Source organism: Mytilus californianus, unplaced genomic scaffold (genome assembly GCF_021869535.1).
Source record: "Mytilus californianus isolate M0D057914Y unplaced genomic scaffold, xbMytCali1.0.p SCAF_11, whole genome shotgun sequence".
Classification (NCBI taxonomy): Eukaryota; Metazoa; Mollusca; class Bivalvia; order Mytilida; family Mytilidae; genus Mytilus; species Mytilus californianus.
The window spans coordinates 47,449,107-47,468,116 of NW_026262593.1; the positions used below are offsets into that span (position 1 = coordinate 47,449,107).

At 32.5% G+C, this 19,010-nt stretch overlaps 2 protein-coding genes and 3 long non-coding RNA genes across 6 annotated transcripts in view; 3 read left to right on the forward strand and 2 right to left on the reverse strand.

The window, feature by feature from the left end:
- The window catches only part of LOC127720208 (uncharacterized), a 220,975-nt gene that overhangs the window by 79,271 nt on the left and 122,694 nt on the right, over positions 1-19,010 (forward strand). The gene's annotated exons all lie outside the window — the stretch shown is intronic.
- The window catches only part of LOC127720209 (uncharacterized), a 190,474-nt gene that overhangs the window by 48,633 nt on the left and 122,831 nt on the right, over positions 1-19,010 (forward strand). The gene's annotated exons all lie outside the window — the stretch shown is intronic.
- LOC127720212 (uncharacterized) overlaps positions 1-19,010 on the reverse strand; it is a 72,811-nt gene that overhangs the window by 32,215 nt on the left and 21,586 nt on the right. The gene's annotated exons all lie outside the window — the stretch shown is intronic.
- LOC127720206 (uncharacterized) overlaps positions 1-19,010 on the forward strand; it is a 106,186-nt gene that overhangs the window by 10,640 nt on the left and 76,536 nt on the right. For both annotated transcript variants that reach the window (XM_052226681.1, XM_052226682.1), the window contains exons 4-8: positions 1,478-1,538; positions 3,062-3,168; positions 5,735-5,761; positions 7,096-7,392; positions 15,100-15,360. In XM_052226681.1, coding sequence (XP_052082641.1) covers positions 1,478-1,538; positions 3,062-3,168; positions 5,735-5,761; positions 7,096-7,392; positions 15,100-15,360 — 753 coding nt within the window. The remainder of the gene's footprint in view (positions 1-1,477; positions 1,539-3,061; positions 3,169-5,734; positions 5,762-7,095; positions 7,393-15,099; positions 15,361-19,010) is intronic.
- LOC127720211 (uncharacterized) lies at positions 9,585-10,924 on the reverse strand. Its single transcript, XR_007990667.1, has 2 exons — positions 10,747-10,924; positions 9,585-10,070 (listed from the first exon to the last, which is right to left on the reverse strand). It is a non-coding gene; the product is annotated as an uncharacterized LOC127720211 (long non-coding RNA).

Below are 19,010 nucleotides of genomic sequence, written 5' to 3' on the forward strand. Positions count from 1 at the left end.
GAAATATTTTATGATGTACATGCCAGTCTGGCCGCTTTTATTTGACCTTGACCTCATTTTCACGGTTCATAGCTCAGTGTTAAGTTTTTGTGTTTTGGTCTGTTTTTCTATTACTATAAGCAATAGGTCAACTATATTTGTTGTATGGAAGGATTGCAAGCTGTACATGTCTGCCTGACATGGTTCATCTGACCTTGACCTCATTTTCATGGTTCATTAGTCAATGTTTAGTTTTCTTGATTAAGTCTGTATCTTAGAAACTATAAGCAATAGGTCAACTATATTTAGTGAATTGAATGATTGTAAGGTGTACATGTATTTCTTGTTTGGTTTATATGACCTTGACCTCATTTTCTTGGATCATGTTAAGTTTATGTGATAGTTGTAGTAAAGCTTGATATTTAGAACTATCAACATAATATCAATGATTAGTAAAGAAGGCGAGACATTTCAGCGTGTGCACTCTTGTTATTAGTAGTGCTAGACTTTGTGTTTAATGACTTATTTTTAATTGTTATGTTTTATGCAAATAGCAGTATTTACTCTTTAAGGGGTGTTCAAAAGACTTTGTTTTTCCAGCGGTGACTTCTCTACTCTACCACTTCAACACAGCTTTTGCAAACAAAAATCTAAAATGATATAAAAAATCTGTTGTAGGCATTACTAATAACTGATACAACACATACATTATTTGGACTTATAAAAATATCATTATGACTATTATTTGTTTGCCTGAACATATTTGTTCTTAAATAAGGTGTGGTCTGCTTGTCAATAAAACAACTGTCCACCATAGTCCAAATTATGAAGGCAACTCTAAGTAACCCTACTGCCTTCAGCATTGAACAATACCCATACCGTATGGTCAGCTATTAAAGGCCAAGAATAGTCAAAATTTCAAAATGCAAAACAATTCAAACGAAAAAGCAACGGCCTGATTTTTGCCAAAGACTATAAAAGAAAAATAAATACCAGAAACAGCAATCAACGAAACACCATAGAGGAACACGCTCTTGAATTGGGACAGGCATATATAGAATGTGGCGGATTTAAACATGTTTGTGAGCGTTTAACCCTCTTCTAACCTTGGACAGAGGTGTAACAGCACAACATAAGAACAAATTGTACAAATCAGTTGGAAATGATTTGACCCTACAGATCACCACGAGGCATAAAACAAAACAGCTCAGAAAAAGACATTTAATACAAAGTGCCGATCTAAGATTACTCTCACTTATTAAAAGCTTATTCAAAACCAAAAACAACTAATAAATAAATCGTTTTCCTACAAACCGGATACGCCTGGCTCGTCAGGGGACCGTTTTCTTTTCAGGGAAAGGGGGAGGGGGGAAAATAGGGACTTTTCTTATTGTTTATGTTCAAGAGGACTGAAAACATTTAATTCAAAAATGTGGTTTGTGATGGCTCTGTTCTAGCAGCCAAATATATTATTACTTGACTGTTCATTTGATTGCAGACATAAGTACAACACATTCAAATGTGTCAACTGGTAAAAGTCAATTTTCTGAAGGTGAAATGTAAGTAAGGAGTCTTTCATTATTTTTGTCTCAAGTTATTGTCTTATTATCAAAATAGTGTATTTTGTTTTAGTCTAGAAATTTCTTTTTTAACAGTTTATTTACTATGAATATTCCATCTACTGTATATATTTAGTTTATCTATTTTATTTTATCTGTCCTGCTCCTATATCTGTAAGATTACGCCTCCGAGAAAAACAACTGTTTATCCGTGAAGTTTCTGTTCCCGTTAAGCATACTTTGAAACCTTGAAATAAAAATGTTTTCTCACAATGTGAAGTTCGGCGAGCATCAGTTGGCAGTTCAAGCTTTTTTCTTGTTTTAATTTAGCACTATTTGCAATATACATCATGTTTTGGACAAGAGATACACACACACACACACACACACACACACAAATGCATAATCATACTTGTTTAAATTTGCTTAGACAGCATATGCTAATGAATAATGAACAACACAGTTTGCTTCTTTGCTTTTCATATTAATTAAAGGCTATTCATAAAAAGATTTATTTCAGTTTTTGAGTAAGACTCTGGGTCTATGTCAGTTCAGATTTTAAATGGTCAGAATCAAAGGCATATAATATGAATAACTTTCAGACAGTTTGGAACGCCATTTTATTCACCTTTCATCAATATTTCACATGTAAAAAGTAAAATAACAAAAATACCGAACTCCAAGAAAATCTCAAAACGAAACGTCCTTTATCAAATGGCAAAATCAAAAGCGCAAACACATCAAACTAATGAAAAACAACTGTTATATTACTGACTAGGTACAGGCATTTCCTTTTGTAGAAAATGGTAGATTAAACCTGGTTTTATAGCTATCTAAACCTCACACTATATAACAGTCGCGTTCTATTCGTTTCGGCCTATCAACATATAGAAATGTGTAATCAGATTTGATGAATTACGATGGCTTAGATTTTGGTAATGATTTCATATAATTGATGCAATGAAAAATTTAAGGACACCCCTTATGCTCTGTGCTCCTAAAGTGACAATTGAAATAAAGTCAGATTGAAAATTGAATGACAGATACATAAAAAAGGAGATTATGATATTTATGACATAAACGATATCTTATTTTAGTCCACAATATATATATAAATCCTACTTGTATAATGGTTGGATAAAAAAAATTCAGACATTCTTAATTCCAACTTGTTAATTTTCTCTTGGTCTTGAGATGACTATTAATCGGAGCAATGTGATATATAACACATGTGGAGCAGGGTCAGATTATCCTTTTTGACACATGACATCTCCTCCAGTTTTTGATAGGGTTCATGTTGCTTAGGTTTTAGTTCTCTATGTTGTGTTTTGTACAGTGTTGGTATTTTTTTTGTCCTCTTTTCATTTTTTAACATGGCGTTGTCAGTTTATCTTTTATTTATTAGTTTGAACTTCCCTTTGATATCTTCCGCTTCCCTTTTAAAGGAATTTAACACAGATACTAGGTACGGTATATAGGCTCTTTAATGATAATTTAATTACAACTTCTTCAAATGATTTCAGAGCTGCTTTAATAGTCGGAGTTTCGGCGTTAGTGGCCGTTCCAATTTTCATTTATGTTTGGAAACGAAGAAAAAAGAGAAAAACCAAAAACAATGGAGAAAACCAAGGTACATTTATATGACAATAACATTGAGTCTAAATGGTATCGGGAAGTGTAATCATATGGTAATAAAGTACACAAGTAAAGAAGCATCATATCTGCCATGTCCAAAAATTTATCTGTGAGACTTATTTTGTAATTTATGACGTTCTATAAATAGTTTGTCTTATATATTTACACCACAATCCTTTAAAACGTGTATTCAAACAAAATTAAATTACAATTTCCGAAACAATTTAAATATTAAGAAAAGAACAAGCAGGGGTATTCAAACGATATTCAAAGAAAAACGTTTAAACTAAATGATTTTAACAAAATATACATGTAGTTAAAAAACAATTATAACTGAGTTCCATTAAAACTACACAAACAGATATCATATTTAGATGTTAACAAAGTAAAAATGAAAATTATGCATAAAAACTAGTGAAATCAATGTTTTGTCTCTTCTTCATATTTTATTTCAAACATATGTTTGGCCACAACCTCCAATGCGAGCCTGTAATGTATTCCAAAATGGTGTGTGTTATAGTTATATATGGATTTGTAAACTCTCGTTTAAGTTTCGATGACATTTTGGTTTGTTCATAAGCCGTAGTATGAACAAAGTTTCGGAAATGTTCACTTGCAATGCTCTCAAACTTCGTGTTTCATTTGGTCTTCCAAATTATTTTTTTTTATTAGAGCGTCACTGATAAGCCTGATGTACACGAAACGATCGTCGGGCTTTACAAATTATAAGCCATGTATTTTTTAATAAGTTCATATATATCTACAGTATATACAGTTATCGTCAACCAAAGGTACTGATTCTGAGATGTTATAATGATATGAGTGTTTGATATTTTACTCTCTGTGGATCACATGGTCAGGACAATTAAAGAATTTGTACTTAATTCTTAAGAACTTCCGTGTAGTATTTACGTTAAATCACCCCAACAGTGTCGAATATGTTTTCGGCCTGTACAAACACAAACTGATACGTGAAGCGTGTTTCTATTTCTAGTACTAGTAACCCTTTCGTTCAATTCTAAATTTTTTTCAAAATGTTATATTTGAATATCCACAATAGTCATACATTTATTCGAATAATAATCAAGACATGTTTTATCAGATTTTTCTTTTTTACATCAATTTTACAATAGAATTAATGAGGTCGTTAAAGACCTGACGACATTCGTTTTAATTTAATTTGATTGTAGCATATGATCACTGAGATTTTAGAACCCGGGATCGTTTTCGTTGTCATTGATTTTCATTTTTAGCCTAAGTCATGCATGGCAGGAAACTCTTACTCTGTCAACGCACCCTGTTTCGCTTCTTTTGAAGTTCATGAATGTTTGTGTTTTATCTTGAATTGTTTTTAGGTGGTTCTCTCCGAACATCAACCAATTAAAACTGACCGCCACGAAAAGCACGATAGTGTTGAAAGTGGCGTTAACACCAATCAATCAATCAATATATCTTGAGATGTATCTTCTGAATGGATTAATGAGATTTTAACATTGGTTAACTACATGTACTCTAGCCTCTTACTTTTATTATTGTTAAAAATAACGAGGGGACAGGTTTTGCGAAAAATAAAATTCACATTTCTTGTTCCTTTTTTAGTCCCCTTCGACTTCTAGTCCCCTACCGACGAAGTCGAAGTGGACTTAAGGTTTGCACTCTGTCCGTCTGTCTGTCCGTCCGTCCGTCCATCCGTAAGTGCGGCAAATCAGTTTTCCACACTTTTTTCTTCGTTCTTAAAGATATTGATTTGATATTTGGTATATAGTTTCACAATGACAAGTTATAGACCAAGTTCGAATTTTGTTCCGGTCTGATGATTTAATCCAGAGTTATGGACCATAACTCTGGACCATATCTAATGTTAGAGTACTATGTTAAACCATATTTCTGTACAAAGGGAGATAACTCATTTTTTAAAAGACATTCTTTGGTAAATTATTTGAAGAATTTTTTGTATAAACTAATTTTCCGAATGCTATATATATATAAAAAAATTATGAAGTGAAATCCTTTAATTAGATAATAATCTATTTTTATTAATGTTTATAATTTATTACATTGTGTAGATAAAAATTGTTGAAATTTTATAGATAAGTTACAAATCTATATTAGTTTGTGACAAATAAAAGAAAAAATATTTGGAACTATTAATTATATTTGATTATAATTTGAAAATAGATATACACTGTATTACATCATATCTAATTTTAGAGAACTATTAATCATATCTAATGTTAAAGTGTTTTCCACACTTTTTTCATCATGCTCGAAGATATTGATTGATAATTGGTATATAGTTTTATCATGACAAGTTGTACAGATCAAGTTCGAAATTTTGTTTCGGTCTGATAATTTTGTGCAGAGTTATGTCCTTGGACTTGAAAAATTCACTCATTTAATCAGTTTTTCACACTGTTTTTAGTCATGCTTGAAGATATTGACTTGTTACATTATAATTTGTATGCAGTATCTTACAGAAATAATTAAAAACAAATGGCTAAAACTATGATTTTACAATAAATATCATTGATTTAACAATAAAATATGTTCACGTTTTTCAGTTTCAGAAGAATTGGAAAAATTAATCCGTAAGTAATTTTTGCATAAAGATTTGTTATGTTATTTTTTATATTTAATTTAATATTTGTTTATAATCTCATCCTGTTTCATAATATCTAAAGAAAAGGATATTTTTTTTCTGAATCTGCAATTTCTTGAGTTAATGGGAAACCCATTGACAAAAAGAATGTCTAAATTACAGTTTACATCATGTTCCTTCACCTGCATGGCCGTTATGACTAATAGTTGAACATATGGATATATTACTGAAAGTTGACTTATGACTTGAAAAAAGTAATAGAAAGACAAAACTTGCAATGGTTAACGTACTTAAATAATTCCTTATGTTGAGAGGAACTTTATACAATAAGATGACTACCAAGACCAGATCTTAAAATCTCATCATCGATGCCAGACGTATAAACATACACTAGACACGCGTTTTGTCTATAAAAGACTCACCAGTTCCGCTCGAAACATAACAATTGGAAAGCGAGATCAAATATGATAACACTTATAAACCGATAATTGATAGATTCCGTCGTCGTTGTCGTATCGTTGTTTCATCAACATTTAGGTTCAGTCTGTGGTCTAGATATAAATCATCAAAAACTCGTTATATTTCGTGAAATTGAACGACATTATGTAAGACCAAGCCTTTTTCAACTATCTTGTAAACTTTGATTTTTATACAGAAACTGTAAACAACAATACACAGTCTACATAAATACTAACATGATGACAACTCAATAAACTTAAGATGTCTGCTGATTTCTCTGTGTATGTCTCTTAAATTTCCCCTAATGGAATCATCTTCTATTCTTATATCAACATTGTTTATAGTGACCATTGCCTTTGTGTTTTAAATTTTGCCAACAATAGGGAGCTTAGGGCCATTCATTTCGCGTTCGGTAGGTAGTCGCTGAATAAAAGATAGATATGAAACAAATAGTCTATGATTTTGCTTCGTACAAATGAACCTATTAGGGAGTCAATAGGAAGATTTACCGCCCGTAATGTACGTATAATATATATTTTTTTTCTATAATTACTATGCCCTGATGTATCGGATGTCTTAGAACCCTGTCCTTTATGATAAATGTGTATATTTAAACATGTATTTCATTATTTAAAAATATCATTTCCCAAACTGCTAAGTTAAACCCATTTCTAAAATGATAAAATACTCAAATCACTGATCAAGATTATGGCAACTGGTCGGTAAGAATAAACCTATATACATGTATACATTATAATACATTTAATTACAGGATTTCATAACAAGCTGTTTCGGAAATGAATATAACTTTTTAATTCTTTGTTAAAATTCAGTTCAACAAATCTTTTGAAATGTTTATTACAGCGGAACTATCGGCACCAGTCGGGCCTATGGAAATAAGTAATATAACTGAGAGTTCTGTAGACATTGCATGGAAAGCACCTGAACTTGATGGTGGTGCTTCAATAACAAAATACTTAATTGAATATCGACTAGCTAATGTGTCAACATGGGAAAAGGCTGGAAATGTAGATGGCACCACATACAATTTCAGTGTCAAAGATCTAACGGAAGGTGAAGATTTCTACTTCAAAGTCACAGCTATCAACAGTAAAGGACCCGGATCTCCATTGGAATCAGAAGATCTGGTAAAACTAAATGGTATGTGTCATTGCATTAATGCGACGTCATAATACGGAAAAATATACAATGTAAAATCAGTTTTGTAGATCACTTACTCCATGAAATCAAGGTTAGCTCTTTGCATAAACTGGTGTTTGTTGTTTTTCAAACCTTTTTGCATTGATCGAAATATGCTCGTGAACAATTCTACCCTCTTGAAGCATATGATATCATTCTCAGTTGTTGGCGTGGTTTGTGTTGCTTAGTATTAAGTTTCTATGTTCTTCTTTGTAAACTTGTTGTTAATTTTGTGGTCTTTTGGCGTCAGTTAATCTTGACTTATGCGTTTGAATATCTCATTTGGTATCTTTCTCTTCTCTTTTATGCAGAATGAGTCGTCAAGATGTTTGACTAAACATCTATCTTATATTCTTACCAACATTCGTTTTACAGTGCTAGATATATATATTTATCCTGCAATTGGGTGTCTTACTATACAGATACAGCCCTACAGATATCGCTAGGCTGTATCTGTATACTATACATATATTGCTTTAAGCTCCGCCCACTACCGGACTACTTTTGTGTAATGCTGGTGTATGAACTTTCGTGACCTCAGAGAATGTGTATTGCAGTCGCATTCCAATGACGTATTGTTTGACCTTGTGTGAACTATGTATTTACGTTCTGTTTGTGTTTTCAATCATTTCTTTAAAGCAATATGAAATAAAAATGAAAATATTTGTGTCTACCATTCTTTTAATTATTATATTTAAAATCTCAAAAATGCATTATTGTCGTCTGCTTCAATTTTGCTTTCGAAAATGGACGAGGTTCCAAATTTTCGCCTTGAGGGTCCGTGGTCTGATTTGGAGGATATGCTTGAAATTGAGGGTGAAATTTATGATGATGAGTTATCTGAGGCTTTGCTCCACATAATACAACCTGTTGATGACACAGAATTGTCAGAGCACACAATTTCTGCACTAATCACAGAAAATATTGCTGTTACATTGGCACCAAACAATGAAATACAAAATTTACAAAACACAGAAACTCAGAATGAGACAACCAGTGACCAAACATCAAATGTCCAAGCTAGTAACCCACACTTCAATCAGTCTTTTCTTGAAATGGATGAAAGTGATGTCCGGAATTTCATAGATGGTCAACAAAATAAAAACACATTGAAAAAAACTGCCTGTGACATGGGTCTGGTTTCAGGATTCCTACAATTAATCAATGAAAACAGACAACTTCACCAAATTCCAACCTCAGATTTAGATGTTGTCCTGGCAAATTTCTTATCAACGGTCAGAAAAAAGGATGGTAATGAATACGAGTCATCTTCACTGAGAGGTATGGTTGGAAGCATTGACAGAACTCTTAAATATCATAAATATGGACACACAATAATAACAGAGGACAATAACGATACAACTTTCAACTTAACTAGGAATGCATTAAAAGCCAAACAAAAAGCGTTAAAAAAGGAAGGAAAAGGAAATAAACCACAGCGTGCAGATCCATTAACTGATGATGAAATAAATCTCTTATTCGAGAAAAATCTTCTTGGCAGCTCCAACCCACACGCATTGTTGAATATCATATGGCTTAACAACTCAATTCATTTTGGATTACGAGGAGTCACAGAGCATTATACACTCAGGTGAGCCTTAAAAAAACAAGCATTCTGTGAGTATTGCATGGCAATAAACAGTCCCCTACCGGTTAAAAATTCATTGTAATGGAACGAAATTATAACTTGATCTATAACTTGTCATGATGTTAACTACATAAAATAACAAACAAACATACCAGTAAATTCTACAAACAATTTACTAAAGAAAAGTAAAAAATCCAAAATTTCATTTATCTTAATACAATGTCTTTTACAAATCTTTAAAAAAAAAAGAGTCATTTCCCTTTGAACAGAAATCTAGTCATGCTAGTAATAAATACATTTTTTGTAGGTATTTCATCAAAAATTTAATTCTAGGGAAAGGACTTTAACTGAACATGGAGAAAAGCTAAAATCATGAAATTCAAACTTGACCTGTAACTTGTCATGATAAAACAATACACCAAATATCAAATCAATATCTTCAGGCGTGAAGAAAAAAAGTCTGGAAAACTGATTTGCCGGACTGATGGATGGACAGACGGACAGAGTGCAAACCTAAAGTTCCCTTCGACTTCGTCATTATGGGACTAACAAGCCAAAATATATATAAGTGATAACAATGTATTGTTATCCATCTCTTTATATTTAATGTAAACATCAATATCAAAAGTGTTGCCAACAAACTCTGCATACTTAACAACTTGTGTGTTGCATCAATAATATTCTGCCTACACTTCACTTAAAATTCATGTGTAATATACATATGTACGTCATGTATATCAACCCATAATACACTGTTCTGTTCATTTCAAATACATTTCACCATGTTCACATTTCTTCGGAATATCATTTCACATGCTATAGATTACATGTATCTTATTACATCCAAAGATAAACAGATATTTCAAACTGAGCATTCACAACATAATCCGTTGTTTTTTTAACAGACACAAAACACTTATTTGAATCGAATAATGCAATGAGATCCACAAACACACATTTTCCTTCCTCTTCATATTCGTTCACATGAAGCTGAAAACTCTTGTCAGACTGTATTCCTGGCATTAATCAGGATACGTCAATCAGTACCAACCTGCAAAACAAACATTCTATATAATTTCAATACATTGTACACATGAATAATATTTCAAGAAATTAGAATGTTGGTTTTTTTTTCAGATGGGGAGATATCACTGAACATAGATCATCTGATGGGACAAGATATTTACAGTTGAATGAACGACAAACTAAAACACGTACAGGGGATAATATTGCAGATGTTCGCGAAGTAGCACCAAAAATGTATGAATATCCAGGGGACCGAAATCCTTTAGCTTTTTATGATCTATATGCCTCAAAGCGACCTACGGACTTTAGCACACCAGATAGTCCCTTTTATATTGCCCCCAGGACAATTCCAATAGATGATAAAAGATCGGACAAGTGGTACATCAGACAGAAAAATGGGGAAAGAAAACTTTCAAATATAATGAAAATTATGAAAGAGAAGGGTGATTTGGACAAAGACAAAAGATTAACAAATCACAGTGCAAGAAAATATTTGGTGCAGAAGCTGCGCAAAAATGACATACAAAATACAGATATCATGCAGATTTCTGGCCATAAAAGTGTGACATCAGTAAATAATTACAGTTCTATGGACGAAGATAAACACAGAAAAATTTCAAATATTTTGAGTAACCCATCTGAAAATGTAAATGTAGCTGACCGAGCACCTGTTCATTCTACTTCTACTGTCTCTACCTTACCTGATTTACATGTTCCGTCTGTAAATGTTCCACTCTCAGATCCACAACCCACGTTCAGTTCACAGACAAACATGAATAGACGGGTAAACTCCGTCTTTTATGGCGCAAATCTCCAAGTTCAAAACTTAAATGTGTACATGTGTGACACACAAAAAATCAACCATGCATCAACGATCGATGATCAGTGAATGTCACGGTGTGTGACGCGTAGGACAAACCATACGTTTTTGTCTCAAATTGGACACTGTTTTGTTATTCTATTTTACTGTTGAAATTAGTTGTTATGTTATAATAAATAATCATTAACTTTGAGCGATGTATTATTGTTGACAATGCGAGATTCTTTCAGCGTACCATTGTGTGATTCATTTAATATTATTACGCTGGGGGGCCTCGAACAGGTAAAATAAACAAAAATAATGCATTTTAAATCGAAAATAAATGCTATAAATGTGAGTTTTTCTGACTTTGAAAGCAAAAAAAGTATAAAATTAATTGCAGGATAAAGACAATAACTGTTCAGTGTCTTTAAATATCAGCTGTATTTGTACTCGGCTCGAAACAGGTGTAATAGCTCGCTAAAAGCTCGCATACACCTGTTTCCTAGCCTCGTACAAATACAGCTGATATTTAAAGACACTAAACAGTTATTGTCTATATATATATAGAGGGGTCTAAATACAGCACAAACAACATTTTCCAAAAGACCAAAAAAGTAAAAAAGTATATTTTAACAAAACGCATTTGACTAACAGGTCGAACAACAAATGTTCTTAAACCCTGCTGACTACCATTGGCGATTGCCAAATAAACGGATCACCGATGTAATAAATGGATCTTAATTTTATATTTAATACTAAACAGAAAACAATAAACTTGCGGAGAAGATGATATACCGCAAACAAAAGGTGCAAAGGATTTTGTACACCATATCCGGATTTCGACAAATAATGTCTCTTCAGTGATGTTAGGAATCGAAAAGGTATTTGGAAAGCCATACAATTTACCTCAATTTAGGATAGACTCCTGAATTTTGAGGAGTCAAAATAGGATGAACGGATTATATAAACCCTAAGGCAAATATAATACAAGCCCAAACGAAAAAATATAAACAAGTCTAAATTGAAAACAACGTTCAAACCTATATATATATATATATATTGTGATGCGGTTTATTCCAGCAGTGGTGTCAATTAGATGGTTATTTTAACAAATTTCAAAAAGGGAAAGCCAATTAAAAAATGACCAAATCAAAGCCTATCAAACAACGGTACAATTCGCAATTTTAAGCTTGACAATTTTGTCAGCATGTCAAAACATTAGGTTTTTCTACGCTCCATACTATTATTTGAAATGCTCAACTAAAAGATTAATGATATTGTATATATATTATATATTATCACACTGATTTTTTTTCTACAAAAACTGAAATCATAGGTAGACAGTTCTTTTTTTAGGTCATGAACAGCTATCGTACTTTATGAAGAACAAAACAATTAACCGAAGATGTTTTCATTAATACACTTAAAGTTTTGATCGATAGGATATTTGTTGAGTTTGGTTGATTAGTAGTTAACAGACATTTGGTATTCCAATGAGTATTAATTACGCACTGCCAAATTATTCGTGTACGCATATTAAGCAAAATTCCTTTAAAACTTTCAATAACCCACATTCAGCGAGTATTACCATATCATATATGCAAGCTTAAGTAAACTTGAGATCAATGATTACACCGAAATTAGAAAGTCTGCTACATAATTAATCTGGCCCTTGATATAGAAACAGATTTACAACATCACAATAGAATATTTGCCACACGTTAGGATTTCACTGTTCAATTGTCAACTTCCTATTTCTAAGAAGTAGCATACCGTCAAATGATACCTTTTTTCTTTCATGTTCACACTTAGCAGAGCTCATAAGAAGAGTTGAGAATCTTGCCCAAACACTGCTAAACTAAAGTTATTAGGAAGAACGAAGACTGAAATCGACCCTATAAACGTATTACAGTCACTATCACGACGTGGTCGCTATATACAATATTCTGTGTCAAATCTCAATAGCAAAATGTTTAAATACCAGAATAATCGTCAAAGCTGTAATTTTACCTATTGTGTCATATTCTTTATTTTAAAATTTTAACAAAGTGTGGATTTGCATGGCGAACGAAACATGTTTGCAGAACTTACAATATTAGGAGTAACTGTTTGACGTGAAGTTGTCTGGTCGGTGCCAGCTCGGTAACGTGAACTGAATTACCCCAGAATAGGCTCTCATGTTCATACGATGTGATAAACTTAGGTGATAGATATTGTCGAGTTCCCATTTCTTCTTGCACCATCATTAGCTATCAAATACTTAACATGATGTTTGTGAAAAATAGGAGTTCAATTATATTTCTCCATTGTAATAGAAATCAGAAACTATCACTTGATATTAGCACATTTTTACCTGAGGATGGATGTCTTTTAGTCATTTTTTTCTCTTCTTTTTTTTTATTTTGCATATGTTGTGTTTATAAATATTGTATCCCTAATAGGTATCACAAACGTTTGAATTTAAACATGTTTCGATTTAACGACCTTTTAGATATTAGTTTTGATGCATGCTAGTGAGTGTCAGAACATTAAGTAGATGGGGGTAAAAATGAAATACAATATACTATACTTTTTAAATGCTTTGCCAATATATAGTTTATACCATGCTATTTTCAACACTAAACAAATAGTATGGGTAACGCAGCTTTTCTTCAAAGTACGGGTTTTACAAAATTATCTAATTAAACACGACAAGATCAGTTCAGTTTGAATACAAAGATTACCAAATGATTTAATTTTGAAATAAGATAACGTTTGAAATGCACTTTCAGAAATGAAAAGAAAATTAGGATCACCGTTCTCGTTTCGTCCTAAAACAGATAAATTAAATATGTGTTCCTTCATAAAATAATATTTTCTCCATGAGTTATCTCAACTTTTATTGGTAAATACAAAAATTAAAAGACGTGATATGATAGCCTATGAGACAAATCTCAATCTACGACCAAATAGAATGGAGTTTTACAAATATAGGTCATCGTATGGCCTTCAACAATGAGCGAAACCCATACCCCATAGTAATCTATAAAAAAAAAACCCGAAATGACAAATGCTGTTTGACGATATACTAACAATAAAGTGATGCATTCCTTGTTTTGTTTTGTTCTGTATTGATAACACAATTCCACTCATTCTTCTTTATAAGTATAATATAAAAGCAAGAAGATGTGGTATAATTGCCAATGAGACAACTCTCTACCAAAGACCAAATGACATAGAAGTTAACAGCTTTAGGTCACCGTACGGTCTTAAAAAATTACCAAAAACCCATACCGCATAATCCGCTACAAAAGACCCCTAAATGACAAATGTAAAACAATTTGAACGAGAAAACTCACGGCTTGATTTATGTACAAAATAATGAACGAAAAACAAATATGATGTACAGCAACAAACGGCAACCACTGAATTGCAGGCTCTTGGCTTGGGACAGGCACATACAGAATGTGTAGGGTTTAAACTAGTTTGAAATCGCCAACCTTCCCCCTAAGCTGGGACAGTGGTGTAACAATACAATATAAGAACAAACTATACAAATCAGTTGGGCTTAACTCATTAGATCGATACAAAGCAGAAATACAACTAACAAAAACACAGAACGGACGTGGCAGGCTACTTATACATCCCCACAACAAAAGTGACACTAAGTACAGATCTGAGAGTACTCACGGACAATGACAGCTATTTCAAAGCCAATAACAAATAATAAAAACATATAATGGAATATATAGACAGCTCTCTCACGAGCAAAAATCCCTAACTATGAAATATACGACAATACACTACAGGCACGGGGACACATTCTACTGCATCCACACAGCACGAATAACAAACCCTGCAGTAAATATAAAAAAAAGAAGATGTGGTATAAATGCCAATGAGACAACTCTCCACCAGAGACCAAATGAGATAGAAGTTAACAGCTATATGTCACCGTACCCATACCGCATAGTCAGCTACTGTGAATTCAGAAATTATTGCGAAAAATGCGACATGGTTATAATCGCATTAATTTAAACTCGCATTTTGAAATTTTTTATATAAATTAAACAGGATTTTTTTCAATATCGCAAAAATTTAAATCGCATTTTAGTCTAAAATGACAAAACCGCAATAATAAATGCACGCAATAATTTCTGAATTTACAGTATTAACATGATTAAAGGCCCCGAAGTCATAAATGTAAAAAAATTCAAACGAGAAATAATACTGCTTTATTCACGTCCTAAATATACCTACATGTATATTGTAGCATTACCAGAAGCTACATGTATAAATCGATTACCAGAAGCAGATCGACTTAGATATATCAAGCTTATGCAGAGTTCAAAAACTGAAAGACGGTACTTTGTTAAAATAATGATCGTGGGGAAGGAGTCGGTAGGGAAGACATGCTTATTGCGACGATTACTAAGAGAAAAAATTGGAGATGTATCAAGTACAGATGGTATTGACATTGTTGTTCGTCGATGCATAATTAACAGAGAAAATGGGAAATGGAAAATAGAAAAAGGTATATAAATGAGTTATTGATTCTAAATGATATATTGTGCTACCAACACCTTTTAATTTTACGAACTCTATTGTAACGAACCTTAATTATAAATGGAAATGAATAAGTTACATATATCATTGGTTTATTACTTATCTTACACACATGTTCGTGCATTTCTCATTGTTATCCAACGCAAAATAATTATCTAAGATACCTGGGACGATCTCATTCCATAAAGAATCTCTTTTGTTGCTTATTGTACCTCGAACTTATTAACCCGGTGTAGGTCTTAAAGTTGAGGTTCTATTAACTAAAAGTTAATCGGGCATGACTAATTAGACACGCCCTCTTAGAATCAGAGGGTCCAAAATAGGATCGTGAAAAAACAGCCATCAAAATACCATAACTAACAATTTCAGAGAATCAAAGTGCTTTGGGTTGAATATCTCCGGTCAATACAGTGGAAATACAAACCTGTCCGAAACCGGAAATTGTTGGATGAAATAGGAATTTATTTACAAAATAAGTCCATATCTCATTTACTTATAGTGGCTGTTATTGATTGTAAATTCATGTCGTTTTGTTTTTGGCATTCGTCTACCATGGAGAAAAAAGAGGGGGCGCTAATAGGTTAACTTACGATTTTGATCATGGTTCAACTTTATTTCAGTACGGCTAACGTTAAACCTCTAGTCAACGCTCTGTCTTATTAAAGTGTCACGTTAATTGTTATCATTTGATTCAGGTGGATACATTTTTCATCTCGTCGTGAATATGCATGACATATTTGCCACTGGACGTTAAGGGAATGATCAATTAATCAGCTTCATTTAGTATAATCATTAGTCTTCAGTTGATAATTGTCTCAAACAGTTTTCCAATTCTTTTTTATATATTTGATTTTTAAGCGTAAGTTTTAGCATTTCTTTCATCATTTTTCTCTTTCCATTATTTTTTTTAAAACATGAAATAACGTAGTCCACATCAGGGTTTACATTGTATCCTATCCAGCCAAACAAGGAGGAAGGGAGTAGAACAGAAAAAAATCTTCATTGAGTGGCAATAAATCATATATTGAAACGTACAACGATGGCAGTCTCGTCAAAATTTAGTGTTCCAAGTTTTTTTTTTAAAATCTGGTATAGTTGTCATTAAAGCAAAAATGGATAAAAAATGTTTTAAGGGGTAACAATTTATATAATGATTCAACTTATTTTGGCTATTTCATTTATGTTTTAGATATAGTCTTACTGATCGGTTGTGTTATTAAAATTTTTTCTTCATCTACAATTATTGTCTTAGCAAAAGGCTCAAAACTTGTGTTAAAATCAGCCATGCGACTCATTTGAAATTTAGCTGACGTTTGTTGTTGTTTAAAGATTTCAATCATTTAACTTGTGCGTAGATCGTATTTCCCCCTCAAAGAGTTATTCAAATTATTCTCAGTTTAACGTTTAGATAGCGTGAAACTCACTACACAAGCCATCGAATATACGACATCTCTATTTTGACCGGACGTAGCTGCGTATTTATACACCCGAACAGCCAAACGGACGTACCCCTTTAGCAAGGGTATACTGTCGGACGGGAGAAGTCCAGAGATGACAATGTTTCTATACCCAAGTCAATCCTTTGGTTTTGAATAAAAAGAGATAAAGGTATACATTAATGCGACAGCAACCCAACGACACAGACAAATAAAAACATCAAGAGTCAACATACAGTCTTTTGTAATAGAAAGATACCTATACAGAATAATAAGCTCAACACCGCCCTGTAACTAAAAAATACGGAGTTTATTTAATAATATATACCGCCGAAGATAACCCAACAGGCACATTTATTTTAATAGTATTTACCGTCAAAGATATCTTAACAGACACATTGTGTGGGTTAAATATATCACCTGCCCTTTTTTAATTTTGATCAGTGGAAATTAAGGTGTAATATAAACCAGTCGAAGAAAAACACTTCACTATATAGTAACGGAAAAATAAATGATAATATTGGATGGCTGCTTAACGTCTAGCGGCAATTTAAATGCATATTCAGGACAACATGTAAATATAATATGAATATTAACCTGCTTCGAACTAGACCGAAACGCTGAGCGGGAGTTTGACCTGTTGGGGGTTCGAACCAACGACCTCCCGCTCTCGAGGCGAACGCTCTCCCACGAGACCAGCCAGGAGGTTGGTAGCATAGAATATCATACAAAAAACTCAAGTACAATAAACAATACAGTTTAACAGAATTCTAACAGTTACTAAAGCGAGATAAAAATATCTTATCTAAATTACAATGTAGATACGTTAAATGATAATGGAAACTACACGTAAATATCGATGGTCGACTTCAGAGTAGATTTCATGGATCAACGTTCTCTGCAAATTTAAAAACTCTTGCACCAATTATTTGAGGGGTCCGGATGTGGTCAGCTGTTGCAAGGCTAAATTTCTGTCCTTATCCAATATATCCTCAATTTTGAGTGGTATTCCAAGTTTCACGTCCAACCTCACTGTCGACCTCTAATTGTAAGATCTACCTATTGTATTTAAAATGTATGTGTTCTCGTCATGAACATGCATGCATTGCCACTGGACGTAAAGCAAACAACAATCAATCAAATTCATAAATTATTCCGTGTACATAGTACACTCAATAATAGTGCAATTTTTTTTAATTTTTTTTAATTTTTGTAATTTACTACATGACTGAACACAAATAATTGTTTTTTTAGATATGTTTTTACTATGGTTCTTATCTACCGTTTTATTACGATTCATAATATATCATTATGTCAGGCCGCGATTATAAAACTAAGAAAGGTGAAAGGGTTTTTTTCAAGGGGTTTATGTTTCATTTAGACGTGTAAAGGAAATAACGGACGACTAGAATAAAAGTGTTTGTTTTCATGTGATACATTGTATTTCGATTTAAGAATGATGATCAACCTTGCGAACATATCTCATCTATACACGTTTTGATCGAGCCACTCAAACCTGCATAACTTGATTATAAAGATGTTACATTTATTTAGGCTATTTAAATACGATTTTATTCTTATTTAAAAAACAAAAACAAAAAAAAACAAGGTTTATTAATTAATTTGACTGAACAGACAACATTAAACATTTTGCATTTGCATGTTACGTAGTGTAGGAAAATTACAGAATTAAAACCCAAATAGACATTTACCTGAATATTGTGAAGGACCTTATGCATCTAGGTCTGTTCGATTAGAAGTTGTGAAACAAACTGTTTGAATAACTAATTGTTGGAAGAGATTACTTACTATTTTCATCTGGTCTGGTCTTTACGAATCTATTTCATGATTACTGACAGATTAAAAACATCAAATATATATAATAAGACGTTTTGGTGCAGAACATTCATTGGTCAGTTGTAAATGAGGTCTGTATAGAGTTTTGAGTCTCCATTTATAAAATTAAAAAAATAAAAATATAAATTTACCCTTTAATTTTAAAAAAACTATCCTATGGTGTTATTTTAATGCTAAAAAAAATATAATAAATAAATAATTAAATGATGTACTGCCATTTAATCGGTCCGTTTCCATTGCAATTAGGTTACTGTTATTTGTACATATCAGTCTGAGTACTATTATATTATTTATTGATGCATTTTTCTGTGCTGAGTGTTCTTTC